A 24,449-nucleotide genomic window follows, 5' to 3' on the forward strand; every position below is an offset into this window, starting at 1 on the left:
TTCTGTACTAAAGCTTTGATCTTTCAGGAATAATACGAAATCATCAGGGTTTTCTAAAAGTGCTCGATACTTCAATAATGTGTCTATGCAGGACCGGCTGGTGTGGCTGATCGGATAGTGGCGCTGAGGTCGGAGCTTAAACATAGGCTTCATACTGTGGAACAACTGTGTGATGACCAACAGCGCAGAAGCCATGAGCGACAGGGTGTTCTAGAGGTGTGATTGTAATTTGCCTGTTACCATTGCACCTTTATATAACTGACTTTAAGCACAGTGCTCTTTTTAAGAGGGAAACACTCTTTGTAAAACTCTATTGTCTTTTTCCAGGAACATGATACCTTGGACTTCAAGCCAAAAGCAGATGTTGCTGGTACCAATGCATTCCACAGTGAGGTTTTGCCATTGGAGGAAAGGGCAGCACCAAGCAAAAGTGAAGAGTCTGCACTGAAGGTTCCACCTCAATATACAGCAAATGGACCTCATTTTAAAGAGCAACAGCAGAATCCAGAACAGCATACAGTTTCTGTTACACAAATGACCAAACAAAGAAAAGCTTCCACAGACCCTTCATCTACAAGTATTGAAAGTGATGAAGCAGAGAAAGAGCCAAGAGGAATTCTCCCTCCGTTGCCAGGCAATGGACCTTTGGAGGCATTGCTGTCTGATAAACCAATGGGAGTTGTGGACACTACAAAAATTGGGTCAGATGCTAATCACACTGTAGTCTCTTCATTATCAGAAATTTTTGATATTGCACATTTGGCACAAGACACAGAAAATGATCCTAACGACACAAATACCAAGCTCTGTGGAAATAGGGAAGTTGAGATTTCGGGACAAGTCATTGAACCTTTCTCAGATTGTGATACGGTTGTGAAAAGCATCACTGTAGAAAATAGACTTGACGATGCAAATGGTGATGCATCTTCTTTCATGAGCAATGGTGTGTCCTCTTTTGTCACAGCGACTCATAGTAGTGAGTTGATTGTCACTGGTCATCAGGATATTGATATACCTGTTAACCTTTTGAACGGGAATTCTGTCTTGCCATCATGTGATTTTGAGTTAGATACATCTACTCCAAAGGAACATCATGGTTTTACAAGGAACTTGCAGGACAATTCTGCCTTTGCTTCAGCCCTTTCCTTCCTGCCTGAAAATGCTGGTAAGGACGCATCTATTATGACCTTTGATAAGACTGTCTGTTCGGAGAAGCCCTTGGATGAAGTATCATATCCATGTTCAATTACACCTCCAAACCAAAATTGCAGCTTACTGTTAAATGTGGACACTCAAACCAGGAAACAATCAAATGAAGTCCTGTTGGATAATAATGAGTTGTGCAAAACCAATGCATCTCAAGATGTTCTGCAAAACTATTCATCCAGAAGTGTACAACCTGAAGAAAAGGTGTCCAATGATGCTTCTGAGCAGGGTTTTACTGCTCTGAAAGCACCAGCATCATTGCCGATTGTTGGGGGAGACCATTTTTCACAAGAGCTTGCCATTGACCCATCATCATTGCCACATGATTGTGGTTTGAGGAAATCTGAAGTTGCAAACAGGTCATCCAATGACATTCAGCCTCTAACATCTGGGAATGTTGATTGTCAAATAGAAAGTGAAAACTATAACAATTCCTCTGCAAACCACATAATGCAAATTAACAATCAAATTAAACCAGACCCAACAGCTGAAGTTGGTATAGAAGAGAATGTTGCAGTTGCCATTGGTTCGCCTTCATTGTGTATCAAGGACACTTCCAAGTTGGCTTTTGAGGAGCACATTGAAAAGCTTGTCAGTTCTCTAATTAATGAAGCTGCAAAGGAGGTTTCAGGAATTTGCAATGGGCATGCGGTTCTTCATAGTTGCTCTTCTACTGTGTGCAATTTGGACAAAAAATCTGAACTAGTTAATGTACCCGCAGAAATTACAATTCCTCAAGCGATGTCCACAGATGTGAAAAAGGAAGGTGTTCCATCAGCATTGGTGACTGAAGAAAGTTCTGAACAAGCAAATACTAATGATGGAGAGTCTGAGGGTGCCTTTGCAAATGCTGCAACTTGCCTTGAGACCTCTTCCTCAAAAGACATCCCTCATTGTTTGAATATATATGATCAAAATGCACAGTACACCACCCTCAATGGAACATTTGTAGCTCTGGCTGACCAATCGAAGCCTTACACCCCACTTTTAGATATGCTAACCCGCCAGAAGGGCCAGTTGAAAGAGCAGATGGACCGTAGTGATGCTTTGACAAAGGCCGAAACTGCTGAGAAGACAGAGAAAAAGGATTATCTTGCTTGCACTATTACTAATGGCCTCGTGTCCAATTTTCTGTCCGAGGCTTTGGAGCAATTCTGTGAATTGCAGAAATGTGCTGAAAAGAAATGTGAAAGCGTGGTGCTTCCTGGTGAAGTTGTAGAATCTGAGCATGTGCTTGTTAACTGTACAACAACTGATGAAGAGCATTTCATAAAGAGTCCAACTCAAGAAGATGATATGCACACACCTGAGAATGAGGTTGACCCAGATATGTGTACTTCACCTCTTGCTTCCCCAAGGCCGGTAAGTCATTGTTGATCTTCAACTACTTTCATATATCCATCCTTTTCTATAATGTATTCATTGTTCAGGTCAGTTTGTGTCAAATGCTCCTTTATCTTATCGTTTCCATCTCTGTTACTGTTCTTTCATTCTGGCATATAGGAAAGTCCTGCTTCTCACCAACCAGAGCAGGTATCGAATGGTTCATGTAATCAGGAGGAGCCAACAAGCCCGTTGGGTTATTTGAGCCTACGTCATACCCCATTCGATGCTGGACACCTGCTGGACGATCAGGACTGGTTTGATGAGGATTTCGGCTTGAGTAGCAAGCTCCGTGCACGCCAGCAACAACAGCAGGTATAAAGGCGTTGTAAACTTGCCAATCAAATAATTTATTTTATTTGATGGTAATGCCCATTTCAAAACCCACAATAATAATAATAATAATATAATCTTCTTCTATCTTCTATATATATATATAAATTATAAAAGAAAGTTTTTGTTTGTCTGCATGCGCTAATGTCCTGAACGGTGAAAGATAAGAGGAAACCTCTGAAACAAAAAATGTCGGGACGGGCCCCGGGAAGGTTATAGGCTAGGTCGCCTCGGCCGGTTGAGGCCGCCTCGGCCTTGCTGGGCTGGGCCCATTTCGCAATTAAAAGCTGAGCTGAATTATGGTAGTCGATCTTCTACGGCCGCGAGTAAAAGCTGAATTATAGTAGTAAATGAACGAAATGCGGCCGCGGCCGGATAGTCAAACTCCGCTGCTTCGCAATGCTGCGTTTTATTCCTTTTTTAGTACAGAAGGTTAAATTCATTCAAAAAGAACCCGGGCAACGCCGGGGTGCATTCAGCTAGTACAATATATTTTCCTTACAAGGAACTTCAATACACTAGGAGGCCATTAGGCCCATCAATGCCTGTGCAGTGATTGTCAACATAAGGTTTTGCCCATGCTCTTTCCTCATTTAAAATTTTGAGCGTCAAGCAAGGAAGCACCACATACCATTTCAAAAAGTATTTGGTATGACTCTGCCGGGGTTCGAATCGCTGACCTCTCAGACTCGGTGTGGATGCTCTAACAATCACCACCGAGACTTTCATGTGTCTGCCTTCTTAAATGTTCTACTTTATTAAATAATTTTTGATCATATCAAATGATTAAACCCTAAACCAATCAGGATCTGTACTCCCAAAAACTGTAACATGAACAGCATGTGTGTTTTAAAATGTTCCATGTGCATTTTCATGTGCAATTGGAATTTCATTCCATCACCAACCTTGTGATATAGCATTTGTGGCCTGTTTGTGTCAAACTCAGCTATAGAAAGGAGAATGGTTATTTAATTGTACCAGAATTTTGTTTCATAAATGAGTATAGATTGTACTTTATGGAAATAAGCTTGTACCAAAGCACTTGAAAAGGGTTCGGCATTGTAACATGCCATTTTGAACTCGCATGTCTAAACATGTGTGATTACCCAAACAATGGAGTGCCTTAATTTATTTCCCTCCTGGAGTTCTCAATAAATCAAACTGGTTGATGTGGGAAAGATGGGTGGAACAGACACGCACACAACAGGCTTAAGAAATACACTACATGACCAAAAGTATGTGGACACCCGAGCATCGAACATCTCATTCCAAAATCATGGGCATTAATATGGAGTTGGTCCCCCCCCCCCTTTGCTGCTATAACAGCCTCCACTGTTCTGGGAAGGCCTTCCACTAGATGCTGGAACATTGCTGTGGGGATTTGCTTCCATTCAGCTACAAGAGCATTAGTGAGGTCGGGCACTGATGTTGGGCAATTAGGCCTGGCTCGCAGTCGGCGTTCCAATTCATCCCAAAGGTGTTCGATGGGGTTGAGGTCAGGCTCTGTGCAAACCAGTCAAGTTCTTCCACACAGATCTCGAAAAACCATTTCTGTATGGACTTCGCTCTGTGCACGGGGGCATTGTCATGCTGAAACAGGAAAGGGCCTTCCCCAAACTGTTGCCACGAAGTTGGAAGCACACAATCTTCTATAATGTCATTGTATGCTGTAGCGTTAAGATTTCCCTTCACTGGAACTAAGGGGCCTAGCCCGAACCATGAAAAACAGCACCAGACCATTATTCCTCCTCCACCAAACTTTACAGTTGGCACTATGCATTCAGGCAGGAAGCGTTTTTCTGGCAACAGCCAAACCCAGATTCGTCCGTTGGACTGCCAAATGGTGAAGTGTGATTCATCACTCCAGAGAACGTGTTTCCACTGCTCCAGAGTCCAATGGCGGCGAGTTTTACACCACTCCAGCCAACGCCTCGCATTGCGCATGGTGATCTTAGGCGTGTTTGCGGCTGCTTGGCCATGGAAACCCATTTCATGAAGGTCCCAACGAACAGTTGTGCTGATGTTGCTTCCAGCGGCAGTTTGGAACTCGGTAGTGAGTGTTGCAACCAAGGACAGGCGATTTTTACACACTACGCACTACGTGCTTCAGCACTCAGCGGTCTTCAACACTTATGTGAGCTTGTGTGGCCTACCACTTCGCGGCTGAGCTGTTGTTGCTCTTAGACGTTTCCACTTCACAATAACAGCACTTACAGTTGACCTGTGCAGCTCCAGCAGGGCAGAAATTTAACGAACTGACTTATTGGAAAGGTGGCATCCTATGGCTGTGCCAAGTTGAAAGTCACTGAGCTCTTCAGTACGGCTCATTCTACTGACAATGTTTGTCTATGGAGATTGCATGGCTGTGTGCTTGATTTATTTATATATATATATATATATATATATATATATATGTATGTCAGCAATGGGTGTGGCTGAAATAGCCGAAGCCACTAATTTGAAGGGGTGGCCACATACTTTTGGTCATGTCGTTCATATAGTTTATTCAACATGGAATCCCAGACAAAGACTGACACAATTAATGAGCACAATTACTTGATAATGAAACTCATCCCCCTCCAAGGGCCTACAATCACCCAACTGTCAAGCACGACAAAGGGAATACGGCAAGTGGGATGCACCGACTGATCGATACCCCATGAGGCCTGCAAACAATGAACAAGAGTGGAGCAGGGCATGTGGCAGGGTGGACAGCTCAAGGACCTAGCAAAGGCAGAGATTATCCTGACAGGGCTCCAGAGAGGAGAGAGAGTTCTGAGGCAAGCCTCCAACCTGCAGGTTCATGCTGCTCACCGTATTGATATCCTCACCCTCCACTGCCCTCCACCTTTCTTCCAAAGGTGGATAGTCTGTTGACCTATGCCCCACCAGCTAATGTGTGCCCACAACACATGACAGCAGCACCAAGCTTGCAATCGATGCATGGGACTCACAGCCAATTATGCTCCTGCACAGCAAAAGTCCCCACCCTTCTTCTCTGACCACATGGCAAAGTCTCCATCCTTCCCCAGAAGCACCAAAATTGCATCCAACGCCATCCTCACTTACCTGGCCTCACCTGGTTCTAAACATGGGGGAGGGGCATAAAAATACAATGCCTCAGCCTCTCTCACCATAATTTTGGACCACACTGTCACCCCGATCAATGCAGCAATTGACATCTTATTTCTCTCCACTTGTACTTACTACATAAAAAAATCCTAAAATTGATGCTTTTACACAGGATGGTTAGGGCCTTAAACCAGCAACTGTCCCATACCCCTATAAACATTGCAGTATTTGACATACTAAATTATGTTCAGTGTGCCTTATGTTAAAATGCAGATATTTATTGTGACATTTGCACTTCGACACTGCATCCAAAAATGACAGACCTTGACCCAAGATATGGCCAAACCATCAAGAAAAACAAGTGGTTGCCTCTTATCAAACAAAATATACCGTTTGGAGCAAAGGCTCGTGAATATAGGTGAATAGTGCAACTGAGACGCCATTAAAGATTATCGGAATAGTTTTTAACAGTGAGTGTATTTGAGTGAATGAGAGGAGGAGTAACTACACTGATCCCAAAGATCTACAAAGGAACTACAGAGTTGAGTGAAGCCTAGCTAAACTCAAGCCGAGTAGGTAGGGCCTAACGCCGTTTGCGCGAGTGTTAATATTATTGAGACTTTACTGCTCAAATTTACAAACAAATTTACAAATTTCAAATCACTAATAATGATTATTTTGAGGAAGCATTTAAAAACATTTTCTAAATTAAAGGTTGATTCATAGTGATAATGTTGCTAATGTCATTGCATATCTTATCCCCATTCCATACAGTCTATGAAGATACAGTCAATGCCAGATGAGATGTTGAAGGAAACTGGCTCAGGTTCTATTGACCTTTCAATATATTCGGAGTCCAACGCTGATTTCGAGTCTGAGGAGCAGCAGTTCTTTGTTCCACACTCAGCAGTTGAAGTGCAGGCACTTGTCCACGCAGCTCTTCGGGAACTGCACAAGTTAGAGGAGCTTGGAGAGAGTGCAGGTGGAGTGGTGGCACCACGCAGCTTCCTTGGGCTGGACTGCCGGGGTCATGATGTCGAAAGTGTCAGCCGTAGAGTCTATAAGCAGGTGGGGAATTTGCTTGCACTTGTATTACATCTTCTTTCTCCAAGAGATTACGTGTATACCATAAGTGTCCATTGTGCCTTCATACTGTGTTGAGGTTGGTGCTGTATTATATTGTTACGGATGCGGCTAGGATGTTGTTTGCCGAGCGGATGGCCGCCGCGCCCGAACAGTTACCCCGACTAACCCGATTCCTGAACGTTGGCCAAAATCGCGCCACAGATATTCAATAGGGAAAAGACAAAGGCGACACCGAAGTGAAGAAGAAGAAGGAGACAAACAGGTTTGAAATACGATTATTATTTATTACTATTTACAGGATTGAAAGAAACCAAGGAAGAAGGAAAGATAAGAAAATAAAGCAGAAAGAGGGACGGACCAGAAAGACACAGTGAAAATACTAGCTTAACTAAACAGGCTTAACTTATTACCCAGGACAGAACAAACAAAACAAACTCACGTACGCAAAAGGATCGAAGGGCAGGAATCGTTTGGAGGGATGAGCAGGTGGAATCACAGGGCACAGCGAGCAGGTCCACTCCGGGCGGGAAGCGAGGAGCCGGCAGCTCCTTGTATTCGGCTTTACACCGCACACCGGCAGGGTCACTCGCTGCCCCGTCAGGGCTTCACGCGGCTGGTTGAAACGGGGCTGGTTGAAGCGGCTCTTTGTCAAAGGCTTTTCGTATCTCTCACGCAACAACCACCCAAAGGCTTTCCGTATCTCTCACGCAACTCCGGTGCAACTCTCAACTCTCTCCCGGTGGACTGCCAACCCTCTTACGCACCTGGACTCATCTGCCGTATCTCTGGTGTATCTTCCTTTTGCGATCGTCGCACCCTTCTCTCATACCTTCAGCGCGGGTGTGACACGCCCTCGTCGGTTTCAGTACCGCCCTCCACCCCGTGCTCTGTTTCGTGACCTTGTATGGCAATCCCACGGGCTTGTCTCCTTATTTGGGCATGGCGCCGACGGCACGCCCCTCGTGGCGAGCCACGGGCTTGTTTCCTTATTTGGGCATGGGGCTGAACAGCCCCGCCCTTCGTGGCGCGCCCTGGGCTTGCCTCTCCCTGGCGACCCCGCCCCTCCTGTTCAAACAGAGCACGGAGCACATATTCACTATAGCAGCGAAATGAGAGGGCGCGCACTCCACACTTGTGAACTGCTTTACCCAGAGATGGAGAGTTTGGCTGGGAAATGGAATTATTGAAGGGGAGCTATTCTTAATTGATTCGGTGCAATGGAGTATTAATTAATGGAAGACAAAGCCTTAGCCTAATACACAGAATAAGGAAATAAACTACCAACAAGGAGGAAATCTATGATTGGCTAACGTGATTGTTGATGACCTAATTACGGGACGCCCTTTTGACCTTTATACACAACGGGAGGAAGGAGGGCGATATTTTACAATGTACTATACAATAAAAAAACACAATAAAAAAAACACCATTCTCATATCCACAACAATATACTTATGACACAGTTATGGTACCCTCCCACTTGCTTACATTAGTCCTTGAGCCAGACCAAAAGTAATGCTCCGGCGGGGGGAGTAATTCTCATTATGATTTTCCATTAGACCAATGTCTCAAGTGTCAGAAAAGGTGTGATGGACGCCATCTTTGAAACCACCCAGCTCGAAAATGCCCATTTGGTGGGGTACATTGTTGCACGTGTATCTGGACTTCTATACTAGCTATCGATGTGCGGTTGACGACTAAATATACGTCCGATGTGTACCGTCTAAATAAAAAATAATATGAAGCATTTTGTTTTAGATTAATTATTATAAAAATCAATTATCGAAAAAAAATCATATATTTTTCAATATTTTATTATTAGACTTGTACTTTTTTTAGTGAAACAACACTGGTATGATTTTCCAAATTATGCATTGTGCTACACCGTTTATCTGTCTATAAAAATAACTCAAAAACTAAAACATATCATCCACCACGAGTTTACAACAAATAAATGTAAAGAGGCATAAAATGACTTAGGCCGCCGCTGGCATTATCTATTCTGACGATAACGCAAGTTAGGAATGTCGTACGGAGAGGATTTTAACACCATACGATATCTAATAAGCAGGCGGAAATTGTTACATAGGAAATCTGCACTTTGGTGGCCATCTTGGATTTCAAAATGGCCGCCAATTATATTAATTATTCATTACTAGAGTTTGGAAAGACGTATGGAGCTGATTTTAACACCATACGATGTATATTCCTAATAAGCAAGCGGAGGTATCATTGAACATGTCATGTTTTAGTCAAATAACACCGGTATGATCTTCCAAATTATACATTTTGCTAAACCGTTTATCTGTCTATAAAGATTTTCAGGCAATTTGGCCTGCATTATAATAGAGAACAACATATGCTATACAATATACAGTGCACACAAAGTTAATCATCAGAGTCGCCATCAGAGTCATTGGCATCCTGAGCCACGATAGCATCATCCTGCACCATGTTGGAGCATCCCTGCAGCTTACACACAACAGTGCACTTCAACCCATTCAGTATGCAGGAGCAATCTGACGGTCGACACGTCCTTCTGCATGTGCATGAGATGAGATTCAAGACGACATCTGGAGCTGGTAGACCCGCCATCCATCGGATTGTGAGCGAACCGCCATCATCGAGTTCCCAACCATGTCCTGCTGATGGTGTTGGGACGTCTGGTAGGTTTTCAAGGCTGCGTCGCCAGATAGCCGCCTGATAGTTGGCCCTAAGCGTATGCTGCATCAAGGAGTCTTCACAAGGCGGCAATTGTCCAGATTCGATCTGGCCCTTCTTTGCACAGAACATGTGATAACGGAGCGAATTAACACCGACGATCTTCGTGTTCTTGGCGTACAGCTGACACGTGAAGGCCTGAATGCTATTGAAGACGTCTGTTGGTACATTCCACGAAGATCCCAGATCTGTGAATGCTTGAAGATACAGCTCATTCGCTTGCACAAGCTTCAAAGCCTTTATCTTTCCTTGGCTAGCCAGAGCACTCACAGTGTCACACCCGCTCCATGCATGAAGCCCTGGCAATGCACTGCAAACTCCAGACCCCAATACCGCAGCCAACTTTCCAACGTCGATCATTCTGACTCGAACCTTTGTTCCTCGTCTGATGAAGAGCTGACTATCGATGGTTCTGCTGAGATGAAGACTGATGATCAGAACGTCGGTGTCATCTGCCACTAAGATGATCGTCTTGTAGTGGGTAGCGGCGTGCTTTGCGTGGAGAAACATATGCGTGTCTGCTTCCTCGTGGCTACATTCGAGTGCTTGCACCAACTTCCACCTATCGCGGGTCAGTACCAGACATTTTTCACCACAGGTGACATACAGTGTTCTGTTGCCTAGCTTTTCGCGATTTGTTTCATGTTTCCACGACTCCGCCAGAAACACAACCAGTTTCTCCTTTGTCTGGCTGCAAGCAAGGAGACGCCGCCAGTTCATGATTTTGTGTGCGGGTCTGATCTCGCTGAAACTGATGCCTTCATTTGAACCGCGGTTCACACGCTCAGCTGCTTTGATGGATTCTTCTGTGTATGTGTCAAAGACAACATCGATGCGCTCACTGCCTTGACCAGCGTGAAGCGCTGCAGCAAGGATGCGGTCAGATAGTTCTTCGAACGTGTCGTTCTCGCCATGCATCTTTTGTATGAGAGCCATCGCATCAATTATTGTTGCACTTCGCTTGTCAACGTTCTCGGCTGGTTCCACAAGACCTTCCATGTGTTTCGCAAGTGCAGCTTTGTTCGTTTTTTTCATTTACCCATCAACGTTTGCCAAAGACCATGGTAACGGCCCTAGTGGGTGACAAAGGACAAGTTGCATGTCGAGGTTCCTTGTCTTGGCGATGAGTATCATGGTGGCAAACAGTTGTCTGTCAGCTCTCAGGACGATCTCCTTGTTTGTGCCCTTCACAACTTTCTGCTTGATCTTACCAAAGGTCTTCAAGTTTAGCTTGTTCAATGTGTCATGAAAGCCTGTTCCCTCTTCAAGACGTTTCTGGAAGCTTTGATACGCCGCTTCCCCTTTTTGCAGGGTGTTGAGTAGGTCATTAGAAACGTCCTCCCTCGCAGCCGCTCCGGTAGATATACTGAGAAGACATGACGGATCATCGGCGAATGGATTGGTCCAGTCATTTTCCAGTAGATCACAGATAGCTGTGACGCCAGACTCATCACGTTTGATGCGAGAAGTAGACAAGTCAGGGTGCTTGGCGTGAGATGTGTCGCTGCCATTCACAAGGATAGTTTCTCGTAGTTGCCTCAGTGCAGTAGCCCGATTTTCTGCAGTTAGATAGTATCGTGACACAGCCCCTTGTCGAAGACTAAAACCTCGTGTTCCTCCAGCTGTTTGCGTATCTTTGTTTACTGTTTCTTCTGTTGTCTGATCAACAGCGATTCTGGCAAATGGATTCCCTGGTCTAAGCTGTACGGAGAAGTAGCCTTGATTGAAATGCCTGTACAACTCGGGGCATGTTTCGTGGAGTTGCGTCATCTGTGCATAGTACACTGGTAGATATCTAGCATAGTTCACCTTGTTCATTGCGAAACACCAAGGGATCACTCTTCTGACACAAGCCAAGTGAAGCATCCAGTCGCCTTCTCTATCCGCACGAATCAACCCCAGCAGGGTCTCTACCATATCAATATACATCATCCAGAAGCGAGCCAGGTCTCCATGTTTGGTTCGCAGAAAATGTAGGTATTTCGCGAACATGTCAAAGCTCTGTACACATGAATCATCATCGAGAGCAGCAGCGAGAGTCTCGTGGCAAACATCCTCCTTGATGCTGCGAATTTTGAGGTCAGTGCTTCGAATCTGGGGTTCCTTGTCAGGATGATTGCTTTCTATCCACACCTGGAAGCCCTTCCAAATGATGCGCATTAGTGCCTCGTACATCAACTTGTGGAGTCGCACAGCACGGTTGTATTGCTTGCCTTCCAGAACCCTGTTGATGGAACCTTCAGCGATTACTCCTGACTCAACAGCTACATCCCGAAGGCCTGCATCTCCAAACATTTTCCCAATGCTCGACATGAAGTTACAGATGGTATGGAAGTTCCCCATCATGAGCACGATTCTTCCATATCGATCGACATCTTTCCATGCTATTTCGGTCGCCTTAGCAAATAGTGCCTGGTCTAGCACCACCGGTATACGCTCAAGCTGAAGTGATGACACGATGTTCAGAGCTTCTCTGAGGATTTCTTGCACTGTTGCCATATCTGTGGCAGGCGCGTTTATAGTCGGCAGGTAGCCAACTACATCTTCCGTCACCTGAACACGATCTCTAGTCATGATGTTGAAACCAGTCCACGAACTGATTGTCTGGTCGCATGGTTCCAGCGAACCCATGGTTCCCCCCCCCCCCACCCCCCCCCCCCCCCCCCCAGAAATTAATCAGGTCACCGCAACAAATCTCAGACTGAGATATAGAATATAGAATATAGATATAGAATAGACTGACGTCACTTTCGGCACTGGGTTCTGTGGGTTGATTATCGGCGGGAAATTCCAACTGACATAGTTTCGGTTTGTGGAAAGTGCATGCCTTTTCATATATTTTTTGTGTACACTCGTGGTGGATGATATGTTTTAGTTTTTGAGTTATTTTTATAGACATAAACGGTGTAGCACAATGCATAATTTGGAAAATCATACCAGTGTTGTTTCACTAAAAAAAGTACGTCTAATAATAAAATATTGAAAAATATATGATTTTTTTTCGATAATTGATTTTTATAATAATTAATCTAAAACAAAATGCTTCATATTATTTTTTATTTAGACGGTACACATCGGACGTATATTTAGTCGTCAACCGCACATCGATAGCTAGTATAGAAGTCTAGATACACGTGCAACAATGTACCCCACCAAATGGGCATTTTCGAGCTGGGTGGTTTCAAAGATGGCGTCCATCCGGGCACTAAGCTACCGTTCTCAGATGTCCATCACACCTTTTCTGACACTTGAGACATTGGTCTAATGGAAAATCATAATGAGAATTACTCCCCCCCCCCCCCCCCCCACCTCCTCCCCCGGAGCATTCACTTCAAAAAATGGCCGGTTGGCTCAAGGACTACATGTTATATATTGGGCACATACGATGATGGTATAAAAAACATTGTTTTTCTTATTGTTTCATTCCTTGTGTGATCACTGATCAGTAACAGGACTGTTGTGTGTGTATAATATGCAGTATAACTGATGTTTTATCTGTCATTTCATGTTGTGTATCGTGTGTGGGGAAAATAAATAGTTTTGAGTTTATTGGAAAATTTGGAGATGATAGATTTATTTTCTTCTTTTTTCTACATAAAGTCTAGGCTCGTGGAAGAGCAATGAATTAAATCACCAGGACATTAATTGAGGTATGCTATTTTTCATGTCGAGTCTCGGGCTATGATGGCGGTATAACCACCTTTTAGAGGTGGTTATACCGCCATCATAGCCCGAGGAGACTCGACATGAAAAATAGCATACCTCAATTCATGTCCTGGTGATTTAATTCATTGCTTTTCCACGAGCCTAGACTTTATGTAGAAAAAAAACAAACAAAAAAAACGGGGGGTATAGGTATAGACGGGTGGTATTGACGGGGGGTCGCCACTCCTCTCCGTCTCTCTGCTGGCGGTTGGGGAATTCACCCTCTTCCGCCCGTGCTGTTGGAGTCGACTGGACTCTCATCCACCAGATGTGCAGAGCCATCTGCCATTTAAACCACATGGCTGCGGACCGTTACCCTGGTAAGGGGGGCTGACAGGTACTACACCTTGCCCACAGGTGACCTGAGATTATGCAATGCAGGTGCATCCATCTCCCTGAGGTATCAGAACACACCCGCATACCCAATACCCTTTTCCTCGCTTCCATCATCGGACATGAAAAACAAAAGAAACTTTCACCCCCGGTAGATCCCCTTCGGCCCCGATATTTTTAATGCCGTGAACAAACTTGAGTCACAACATATCAAGTATCATTTGTGCCAAGTTTGGTCACAATCCCATCAGCGGTTTCGGATAGGAAGTTGCAAGTGTTAACGGACTGACGGACTGACAACGCGCCATCACATAAGCTCCTGGGAACTACGTTCCAGGTGAACTAAAAACGTATCAAAGTTAGTTTCATTCGTTGATTACTTTGCGGGCGTTTGGTTTTCAGGCAGGACATAATTTACATGAGAGAAGTTGGAAAAGAGTACATGAGCAATACCTATAAATGACGAGCGTTTTTCTCACCCAACATTGACAATTTACCCATTTGGGGATAACATTCCAGGGTAATTACAAACGATCCCACATTCTATCGAGACCGAGTTTCATCGCACCAGGGGCTTTCCGGGATGAAGATCACGTACCTGGGTACAGCAATGCCGGGAACGCGAGCAGCAGGCAAGGCCTGAGCCGCTCCATGTTTGATGGACGACGTAACAATCCGGAGACCCTGGAAGTTGTAATGCTAACCACTGATGGAAGCGAGGAAAAGCTGACATTTCAGACATTAACACCCAACAAATCGGCCTCCTCTTTTTTCTTTTTCTTTTTTTTCTTTTTTTTTTGTATACAAGATCGAGGCTCGTGAAAGAGCTAACATTAATCACACAAAAAGTCAAACCGACACAAAATAAGGGGAGCGGTAGACAAGATGGGGAGAGAGGGGGAAGGACACAAACACAACATTTGAGAGCAGGGACATCGAGAGAAATGTGGGAAGGGGAGGGCTTGGGGGGAGGTGGGAGAGGTATAAAACATATGGACACTGCAAGGACTTCCAGGAAAGAAGTTTGAATTTTGAAAAAGTGTATCTGGGGTGAATTAGCAGGGGTAGAAAAGATCATGCTTTTGGATGGGGGAAGATAAGAGATGGTGGTGAACAGCTGTTTTAAAGACCTGGAGGGAGGAGTGGGATTGATGTGAGTGGGGGAGTTTGGTCCAGAGGCGGGGGAAAAAGGGGAATGAAAGAGTGAAGGTGAGCAGAGGGCCTAGATTTTGGCAGTTTAACCATAAGAGGGTTGCTGGCAGATCTTGTGCGACCTGTAGGAATATTTGGGGGACAGAGCACAGAGAGAGCTGGGGGAGCAAGGCCGGAGATGAGTCGGTAGAAGACAGAAAGACCACAACCTGCCTGCGGTGAGTGAGTGAAAGGTCCTCGGAGTTAGCTTCATCGCAGGAGATTCCAATGATTCTGAAAGCTTTGGCTTCAACAGCTTGAAGCCGAGCTCGGTGTGAGGCAGGAGCACCGGTCCAGAGGGGGGAACAGTCAGTATTCCATTGAGCTGCGGATGAAAGCCTTGTATGTGGTGAGGAGCTCAGGTGTGCCAAGGAAGGACTTCGCACGACGGAGGATGCCCACTTGAGGCAGGGTCAAAAGGACAAATACCAAAAATTGCAATTATGGATTCGTTTTTAATGAAACTTTGCACATGCAATCAACATTGGGGGACGCATGAAATATGTAGCCCGACAATCTTTTTCGACCTACAATTTAGTCGGAAGAAAATGGGTTCAAATCCAAAAGAATCGTAGGACTACAAAATTGTAGAGCTACAAAAATAGGGCTACAAGGTCATGGTGGATAGCAATAAGCTTATTCCACTGAGATTTGCATTAAAGGCAACAAAATTGTAGAGCTTCAAAAATAGGGCTACAAGGTCATGGTGGATAGCAATAAGCTTATTCTACTGAGATTTGCATTAAAGGCCTTGTAGGCTGTGATAATTTAAGCAAGTCTCTTCTTGACATTTACACTTTATTGACACGTGTACATTTATTTACTTTGTGGTGATTACTAAAATAAAGGCTTCATGATGTTCTTCTTCTTCTTCTTATTCTTATTATTATTTGGTCATTTTGGATGTTGGTAATTTTGCCGAAAAAATACCCATGTCCTAAATATTTTTAACTCATAAATTTAAATTGTTATTTAAATCCTGACCCTGACAAATTTTTCATGCATTATTTATTTACCTCATCACTTATCTTTTATCATCTTTTCTTCTTCCTTTGTCAGGCTGTATTTGATCTCACAAAGGAGGTCTACATGGAGGTGTTTGTTGAAGACCCTAATATTGATAATCCTCCATGGATAAAACCTCAGTGCGGATCTTCAATATATCTGAAACGCCTTGAATGCTCAGCAACGAGCCAAGCTGTGGATGTGAGACTGCGTGTTTGTGGGGGAGGGGGGCATCACATTGTTGTTTTGAGTTTCATTTAAGGGATTTTATACTGAACACACAAGTACACAAAAAGGAACACATACAAAGTTTGGAGAAGCCATAGTCAGATGAAAAGGAAAAGAAGTAATTATTTTTTGCATGAATAAGACCAGTTACAAAGACCAGCAAAGAAACCATTCTTCCCAAGGGGTTAATTCCCCCAGAATTATTGACTGGAAGATTCCCTCCCGAGTTACGGACAGAACGGTTCTTCCGGGGACCCAGCATGTTCCCTCCTGAGTTGCGGTCAAAACAATTCCTTCTCTAATTACGGATGGGACGATCCCCCCTAGAGTTATGGATAGGGCAATTTCCTCTCCCCCACCCCCCTTCTGAGTTATGGATGGGAAGATTCCCCCCCCCCCCCTCCCCTCTTCACCCAGTTAGACGGGACGATTCCTCCCCCCCCCCCCCTTCCATGGCTAGCGTAACATACTTTTGTTAATATACTTTTTACATACGTAACATATTTTTAACATACATCCCACCGGGACTGCCACTGTACCATACACATTTACATTGAGTGAACTGAATCCCCTTCACCCCCATCCTTCACCCTTGGAATTATGATTTTTTCCTTATAACCTGTGCATTTTCCACCCTTTCTACCCCCCAGCCACTCACCCCCTTCGAATACAACCAGCAGTTTTCCTCCCAACAGTTCAGGAGTCGTAGGAGTGAAGGAAACAAAAACAGACATTTTCTCAAATTAGATATACAGCCTATGTATGTATGTAATATGTATGTATGTATGTATGTATGTATATATGTATGTATATATATATATATATATATGTATGTATATATATATATGTATATGTATATATATATATATATATATATATATATATATATATATATATATATATATATATATATATATATATATATATACATACATACACATATCTGTGAGCAGCAGTATACCTTACTTTCTGTGAGCACCAATATCCCAATCGGTATTTTCATAACCAGCATTCCGCAACGCAAACTATACCGATTTTTTTTTTTTTGTTTTTTTAAATGTTTGAAACATTTTAAATGCACAAAGTATTTCCATTGGATGAAAGAACAAAAAAATTGAAATACATCGGTTAAGTAGAAATACACCATTTTTTGTTTTTTTCACGTCACGGAAAAGTTTTGCAGATAAGTTAAAGGTATATATGAAGGTCACATGCATACAAGAAAAAGGAGATCGCACCATTAGGGCGGGCAGATCCTTCACAAAGTTTAATGCCTTGCAAGGCGGGCAATGTTCGTTCAAAAAATCCAATCATTACCTTCCGTTATTTGTTATTCTTTACCATTCTGGCATAGCGACAGTACAGAAACTGATCCCTTTCTAATCCCCACCTGCTGGCAGATGTTGATCCTGGATGAAGTCCTGCAAGCTTTGGGTTTGCAAGGTGGGAATGCTGATGTCGATTGTAAAGGGGCAGATGGAGAATGTGATGAGGGTGCAAACTGTATCTCAGGAGCTTCAAACTTGCCTCGAGCAGTCAAATGGGGCAAGAAATTGCGCGATCAAGTCGATATAATATTGGTAAGCTCTCAGTAGGTGATGAATACAACTCTTGTACACTGACGTTGTAATTTTTGGAGATTATTTCAAAAAAAAAAGAATCTCAATTGGATGAATTTATTATGCCTCGTCTTTCATGCTTAATATTGACAATGTTGGGAAATCCACAGTAAAACAACTTGGTAAATATATCTCTCTGTGCTGCTTGCACAGGCACGTGACCTGCATTCAGAGGAGCCGGAATGGGTGACTTATGACATTGATGAAGTTGAAGTGAAGATGCAAACAGCAGATGCCATCTTTGAAGCCCTTTTGGATGACACAGCTGTGCTGCTGAACAGTCTTCCGTGCAGGAGTGCTCAGCCTGGCCGCCTGCCCACCAGCTGCATCTGATGGCCTTCTTTCACTCCCCTCTCCTCTTCTTCTACTTCGAGACAGTGTCCTAACATTTGGCACGCTGTCTTGAACTGTTCTTGTATTTCCAAGTGAAGAATCTTGCTCTGCTTGGACATACGTCCTTCCTGGGCATGTATCGTAGGTGTGGACTTGGATTATATTTCCTTCGTTTTTGGAGGATGAACTTTGAGGGTAAAAAAAAAAAAAGTAGCAGGGATATTTTAACATGCCTGTTAATGCATTTATCCTTTCAAAACGAAGCAACTAACTTATATGCATTGGTTCGTTTTGGCATTTTGTCATGAAGGCGTTTGTTTTACACATTTTAATCTAATAATGCCACTATTTTTGCATGACTGTTAATTTTCTGCTGCTGATGTTGCACCATACCTCATTTGCACTGTAATAGGACAGGATGACAACATGTCACAACTCTTCTATCATGTTTCCTTGAATAGATTATCAGGAATCAGCACGTTTCATTTTGCAATCATGATGAGATGCTAATGTATGCGATGAATAGTGCAGAATTGGGGCATTTTGTGACTTGCTGTGTATTTGCACATTTTGTTCATTATCGTTTTTTTTTTTTGTTTTTTTTTTTGGAACTTCGTGGTCAGGAGTGTCCATGGGTAAAGCGACGACGAGCAGACGGTGTTGCATCCTGCTGCTAATGCACCAATCACAAGTCAAATTTGAAAAGCCTGTTGGAAGCTCTAATAAGAGGAAAACAAAAAGACTATCTATTCTGCTTTTCTACCCACTCAGCACGCAGACTGCAGTCACAGCTCTTTTAACTCGTTACTTTGGCATCGTGATTGGCAGAAGAAGTAGGTTGGGATCTTAAAACGGGTTCGTAAATGTTGCACATTGTCTCATGCTTGATTGTCATCCGAAGATATTGCCTTAAAGAGAAAGAAAGAATGGGATCTCAACTGCTTTTGTCAACTATTTTGTGGCATCAAGTGTGTATGTACTTCACATACTAGTTTGCCTGTCGAAAAGCTGGTGGCTTGGACGATACATAAATTGACTGTGAAATATATTGATACTGTACAGATGTTTATTGATTTGTGTCGAGAATTGTATGTATGTATATGTACGTGTGTGTGTGTGTGTGTGTGTGTGTGTGTGTGTGTGTGTGTGTGTGTGTGTGTGTGTGTGTGTGTGTGTGTGTGTGTGTGTGTGTGTGTGTGTGTGTGTGTGTGTGTGTGTGTGTGTGTGTGTGTGTGTATATGTGTGTATGTATGTATGTATGTATGTATGTATGTATGTATGTATATATATATATATATATATATATATATATATATGTATATATATATATGTATACTGCATATGTATACTGCATATATGTATACTGTATATGTATACTGTATATGTATACTGTATATGTATACTGTATGTATGTATGTATATATATATATATATATATATATATATATATATATATATATATATATATATATACATACATACATATACATATATATACATATATATACATATATATACATATATATACATATATATATATATATATATATATATATATATATATATGCAGGATTGAAGCACAATGTAAATTTAGGATCAGTTATGCTCCAGATATTTTTTCAAACAAACCTTAATCATATGTAAACGAAAGATTATTGTAAATATAATAATTTATCAACAATCAAGTTTAGTCGTTTGGCGATGTCTCTGCCCCCTTATGCCTTGTTAGCAAACATGCGGTGCAAGATTCCGTTGTTCGCTTCCAAAATTATTATTATTATTTTGTAATCGTGTACAATCCAAGTTCAGCTAACATATTATGGTTCGTATTAATGCTTATTTAAGAGTAATTGAGTTTGTTTTTTTTATTATTGTAATAGTGACCTTACCTACCTATGCAATGGGTTGGTTCTGCATATGCAGTTAATCGGAACCAAAATATGGGATGAAAATTTGAATAGTGTTCAGAATAAAAAAAAAATTTATTTAACTGTGTTTGTTCATTGGTATTGCAAATGGGGGTTTTCTTGTTCATCTATAGATTGCCTATAGAAAGTCTATAGTCTATACCCCCTTTCAAAATTTTCACCTTTTGTTGCCTCATAGCCTGGAATTAAATTACATTAAATCAGGCTTTTTCCACCTTTATTTGCACATCGTAAACCGCAACTTCCAAGTGAAAAATAAATTCTACAAATTTCAGAAAATTAATTAACAATCAATGATTGTTAAGTCTCTCCGTTCTCCCATTAATTCCAGCTCCTTGAGTTTAAGTTCCTCTGATACTCCATGTCACGTTCCTTTAACTCCCTTTCGGCTCTCCTTTCCTCTGCTCTTTCCTCTGCTCTCTTTAGTGGTTTAAACCGCGCAGAACAGCACAAGATGGCGCGCAGTCACGCCTTTAGCCAGCCGGTCCGTGCGAGGCAGCCAAATCCCTTCTCCTTCGAGCGTCCCGTGCTCCCAATATTCCGATGTCTCTTTCAGGCACAAACAGCACCAAGTGCAGCCGAAATGCTGTTGAATGCAGTCACGAAGCCAGCACCAAAGAGAGTATATAAAATGTGACCGCTCGTGATGAAGGCCAGACCAAGAGAGTGTGACTGTGTGTCCGCTCGCAATAAAACCCAGCGCAAGAGAGAGAATGCACGACTGTTCACGACGAACCCCAGGACAGAGAGAGGAAAATGTAACCACCTGCCACGAACACTTGAACAGAGAGAGCAAATATGCGACTGCCTGCCACAAACCCAGCATAAGAGAGAGAATGGCGGCGCTTCGCCTTTTTGTTCCTGGTGCTGGAATGTTCGACGATGACATCACACTATCACCAATCGTGCCGTGCCATCGCATCGCTCCTCCGTTCTTTAACCAATCGGTCTTCGGGGCGTGGCCTCACGGTTACTATTGGTGCCCATCGAGAAGATTTGAGCTGGGTGGTGTCGGTGGTAGTGTCCGGATCCAGTCAGCGATCGTGTTATTTAATTTCGGCGCTGATCGCATGGTTGGTGGTGTAAGTGTTATAAGAACAAAAGGAAAAAACTACAGAGGTGACTACACACAGTAACTCTACCCTAATACCCTAACTAATTAGCAAAGCTCCACCCCTCGCCATGGAGACACATAATGCTTACGCAGACATCGAGTCCTGACTTGATTCCAGGAAGGTTTCCCTTCGCGACATTCGGAGCACACTACCCTATACAATCCTATCTGGACTAAGGTATTTCATTATGTACCCCCACGAATGTAATAGTTTATACACACACACACACACACATATATATATATATATATCTGAGAAATAGTAGAAACACCACAGTATGAGCAGGACGTCTCATTTGCATTAAATAAATAATCGGGAGATTAAATCGGACGTGGACGTAGCTGCAGGACGGTCGATCTTTAATTTTCGACCAACAAAGGTCTGCTTCTTAGTCTACATAAACAACAGGCATGTACATCAGTCAAGCATGCATAGTATATGTGTGTAAGATGTGTGATATGTGTAGAAAATGCATACAAAAGGAAGAGCCACGCTAACGCTCACTCACCGTCCCCAAGTTCAGCGGAAGTGAAGCGCAGCTTAGTTACCGTTCGCGTTGCAGTTGGTGCACGTGCATATACAAATATAGAGATACATACATACATAAACACACAAGCATATATTCATATACCATTTATATTCATATAATATATTTATTTATTTATATATATATATAAATGACATATAAAGGTAGAATGAGTGAATGAATGGAATGAATGAATGGGTTACGGTTAATGATTTGATTGCGTTGATGTAGGAACATTCTTTAATCATCAAAATTTATGCCATGAGGGGTTTTTGTGCGAAGTTTATGTATCCAAAAGGACTCACGTTTCAGAATCGTGGTGTGTGATCGATTTGTAATTTATTCAATGGCTGAGATTTGAATGTCATTTATTGAGTGATCGGGTTGATTAAAGTGTATCGTGTAAGGTAGAGATTTGCCCTGACTGGTGTGGAAGTTATTGATTTCTGACCGGGTGTTATTAACTCGTGTGTAGAGTGTATTCTCAGTTTTTCCAACATATTGTTTGGTGTACTTTTGGCAAGTGATTAGATATATGACCCATGTAGATTTGCAGTTCATATAGGAGGTGATGGGGAATTTTTGTCCAGTGCTAGAACTACAAAATTTGTTTCCTTCTAGTAAATGCTTGTGAATAATACATTTGTTTGCTGTGCATTTATAGAAGCCAGGGATCCTAGTTTCGTTGTTGTGGGGCTGTGGGTGCTTTGCTTTTACCAAGAGGTCCCTGAGTGTCCGACCACGTCGAAATGATGTTAGTGGAGGTTGAGGAAATGTGGTGCCGAGTGTTTCTGATTGATGGAGGAGAGGAAGAGCCTTATTCAGAATACTTGGCAATTGGGATGAGGTAGGAGAGTAGGTGGTTACCAGTGGGACACGGTTAGTTGCAGGTTTGGGTTTGAAAATCAGAAGGTCTGCTCTCGGTATGTGTTTTGCTCTGTTTATTGCTTCTTTCACAGAGTGAGGGTCATGGTTTCTTGCAATGAAGTGTTTCTAATTGGCAGAGAGAAGTTTCTTCTGCCATTTTTGTTAAGCAAATGCGTCTTACTCTGAGTGCTTGACCGTATGGTATGCTATACAGTATGACCCTCACTCTGTGAAAGAAGCAATAAACCGAGCAAAACGCATACCGAGAGCAGACCTTCTGACTTACAAACCCAAACCTACAACTAAGCGTGTCCCACTGGTAACCACCTACTTTCCTACCTCATCCCAATTGCCAAGTATTCTGAATAAGGCCCTTCCTCTCCTCCATCAATCAGAAACACTCGGCACCACATTTCCTCAACCTCCACTAACATCATTTCGACGTGGTCGGACACTCAGGGACTTCTTGTAAAAGCAAAGCATCTGCAGCCCCACAACAAGAAACTAGATCCCTGGCTTCTATAAATGCACAGCAAACAAATGTATTATTCACAAGCATTTACTAGAACGAAACAAATTTTGTAGTTCTAGCACTGGACAAAATTCCCCATCACCTCCAATATGAACTGCAAATCTACATGGGTCATATATCTAATCACTTGCCAAAAGTGCACCAAACAATATGTTGGAAAAACTGAGAATCCACTATACACACGATTTAATAACACCCGGTCAGAAATCAATAGCTTCCACACCAGTCAGGGCAAATCTCTACCTTACACGATACACTTTAATCAACCGGATCACTCTATAAATGACATTCAAAACTCTACCATTGAATCAATTACAAATCGATCACACACCACGATTCTGAAACGTGAGTCCTTTTGGATACATACACTTCGGACAAAAATCCCTGATGGCATAAATTTTGATGATTAAAGAATGTTCCTACATCAACCCAATCAAATCATTAACCGTAACCCATTCATTCATTCATTCATTCCATTCATTCATTCATTCTACCTTTATATGTCATTTATATATATATATATATATAAATATATAAATATATTATATGAATATAAATGGTATATGAATATATGCTTGTGTGTTTATGTATGTATGTATCTCTATATTTGTATATGCACGTGCACCAACTGCAACGCGAACGGTAACTGTAAGCTGCGCTTCAGTTCCGCTGAACTTGGGGGCGGTGAGTGAGCTTTTGCGTGGCTCTTCCTTTTGTATGCATTTTCTACACATATCACACATCTTACACACATATCACAACATACTTGTCTGATATACATGCCTGTTGTTTCTGTAGACTAAGAAGAATCCTTTGTTGGTCGAAAGTTTGTCGAGAATTAAAGATCGACCGTCCTGCAGCTACGTCCGCGGCTGATTTAATCTCCCGATTTTATTTATATATATATATATATATATATATATATATATATATATATATATATATATATATATATATATATATATACTGTATATATATATATATATATATATATATCTCTATATATATATTGTTACGGATCTCGGTTTCGGCACTCCCCTTACCGAGGGGGGTTTAATCCCCTCGTCTTTTAAGCTGGCCGTCCGAGTCCTGGAACTATCTCGATCCTTTGCGGGATGAGATTTGCCAGCGTGATTGGTCAAGGATTTCCCAAATACCTTCACCAATCTCTCCGCAAAGCAGGGAAATGAGTCCCTGCTCGAACCGCGGATGTGATGATAATTGCCGAGCGGTTTAGCAATCCACGTTCCGAGCCGTTAGGAAATA

General features: G+C 42.5%; 1 protein-coding gene across 2 annotated transcripts in view; it reads left to right on the forward strand.

Moving 5' to 3' along the window:
- LOC137432603 (uncharacterized) overlaps positions 1-19,263 on the forward strand; it is a 41,419-nt gene extending 22,156 nt beyond the window's left edge. Inside the window, exons 5-11 of one of the 2 annotated variants that reach the window (XM_078783400.1) lie at positions 92-216; positions 328-2,568; positions 2,710-2,904; positions 6,769-7,062; positions 16,090-16,236; positions 17,664-17,843; positions 18,036-19,263. In XM_078783400.1, coding sequence (XP_078639526.1) covers positions 92-216; positions 328-2,568; positions 2,710-2,904; positions 6,769-7,062; positions 16,090-16,236; positions 17,664-17,843; positions 18,036-18,215 — 3,362 coding nt within the window. In that variant the 3' untranslated portion in view covers positions 18,216-19,263. The remainder of the gene's footprint in view (positions 1-91; positions 217-327; positions 2,569-2,709; positions 2,905-6,768; positions 7,063-16,089; positions 16,237-17,663; positions 17,844-18,035) is intronic. The other variant, XM_078783401.1, reaches the window with a different exon arrangement.
- Positions 19,264-24,449: the final 5,186 nt, after the last annotated feature.

The sequence above is a fragment of the Myxine glutinosa genome, chromosome 8, assembly GCF_964187855.1.
Source record: "Myxine glutinosa chromosome 8, kmMyxGlut1.1, whole genome shotgun sequence".
In the NCBI taxonomy this organism is placed as follows: Eukaryota; Metazoa; Chordata; class Myxini; order Myxiniformes; family Myxinidae; genus Myxine; species Myxine glutinosa.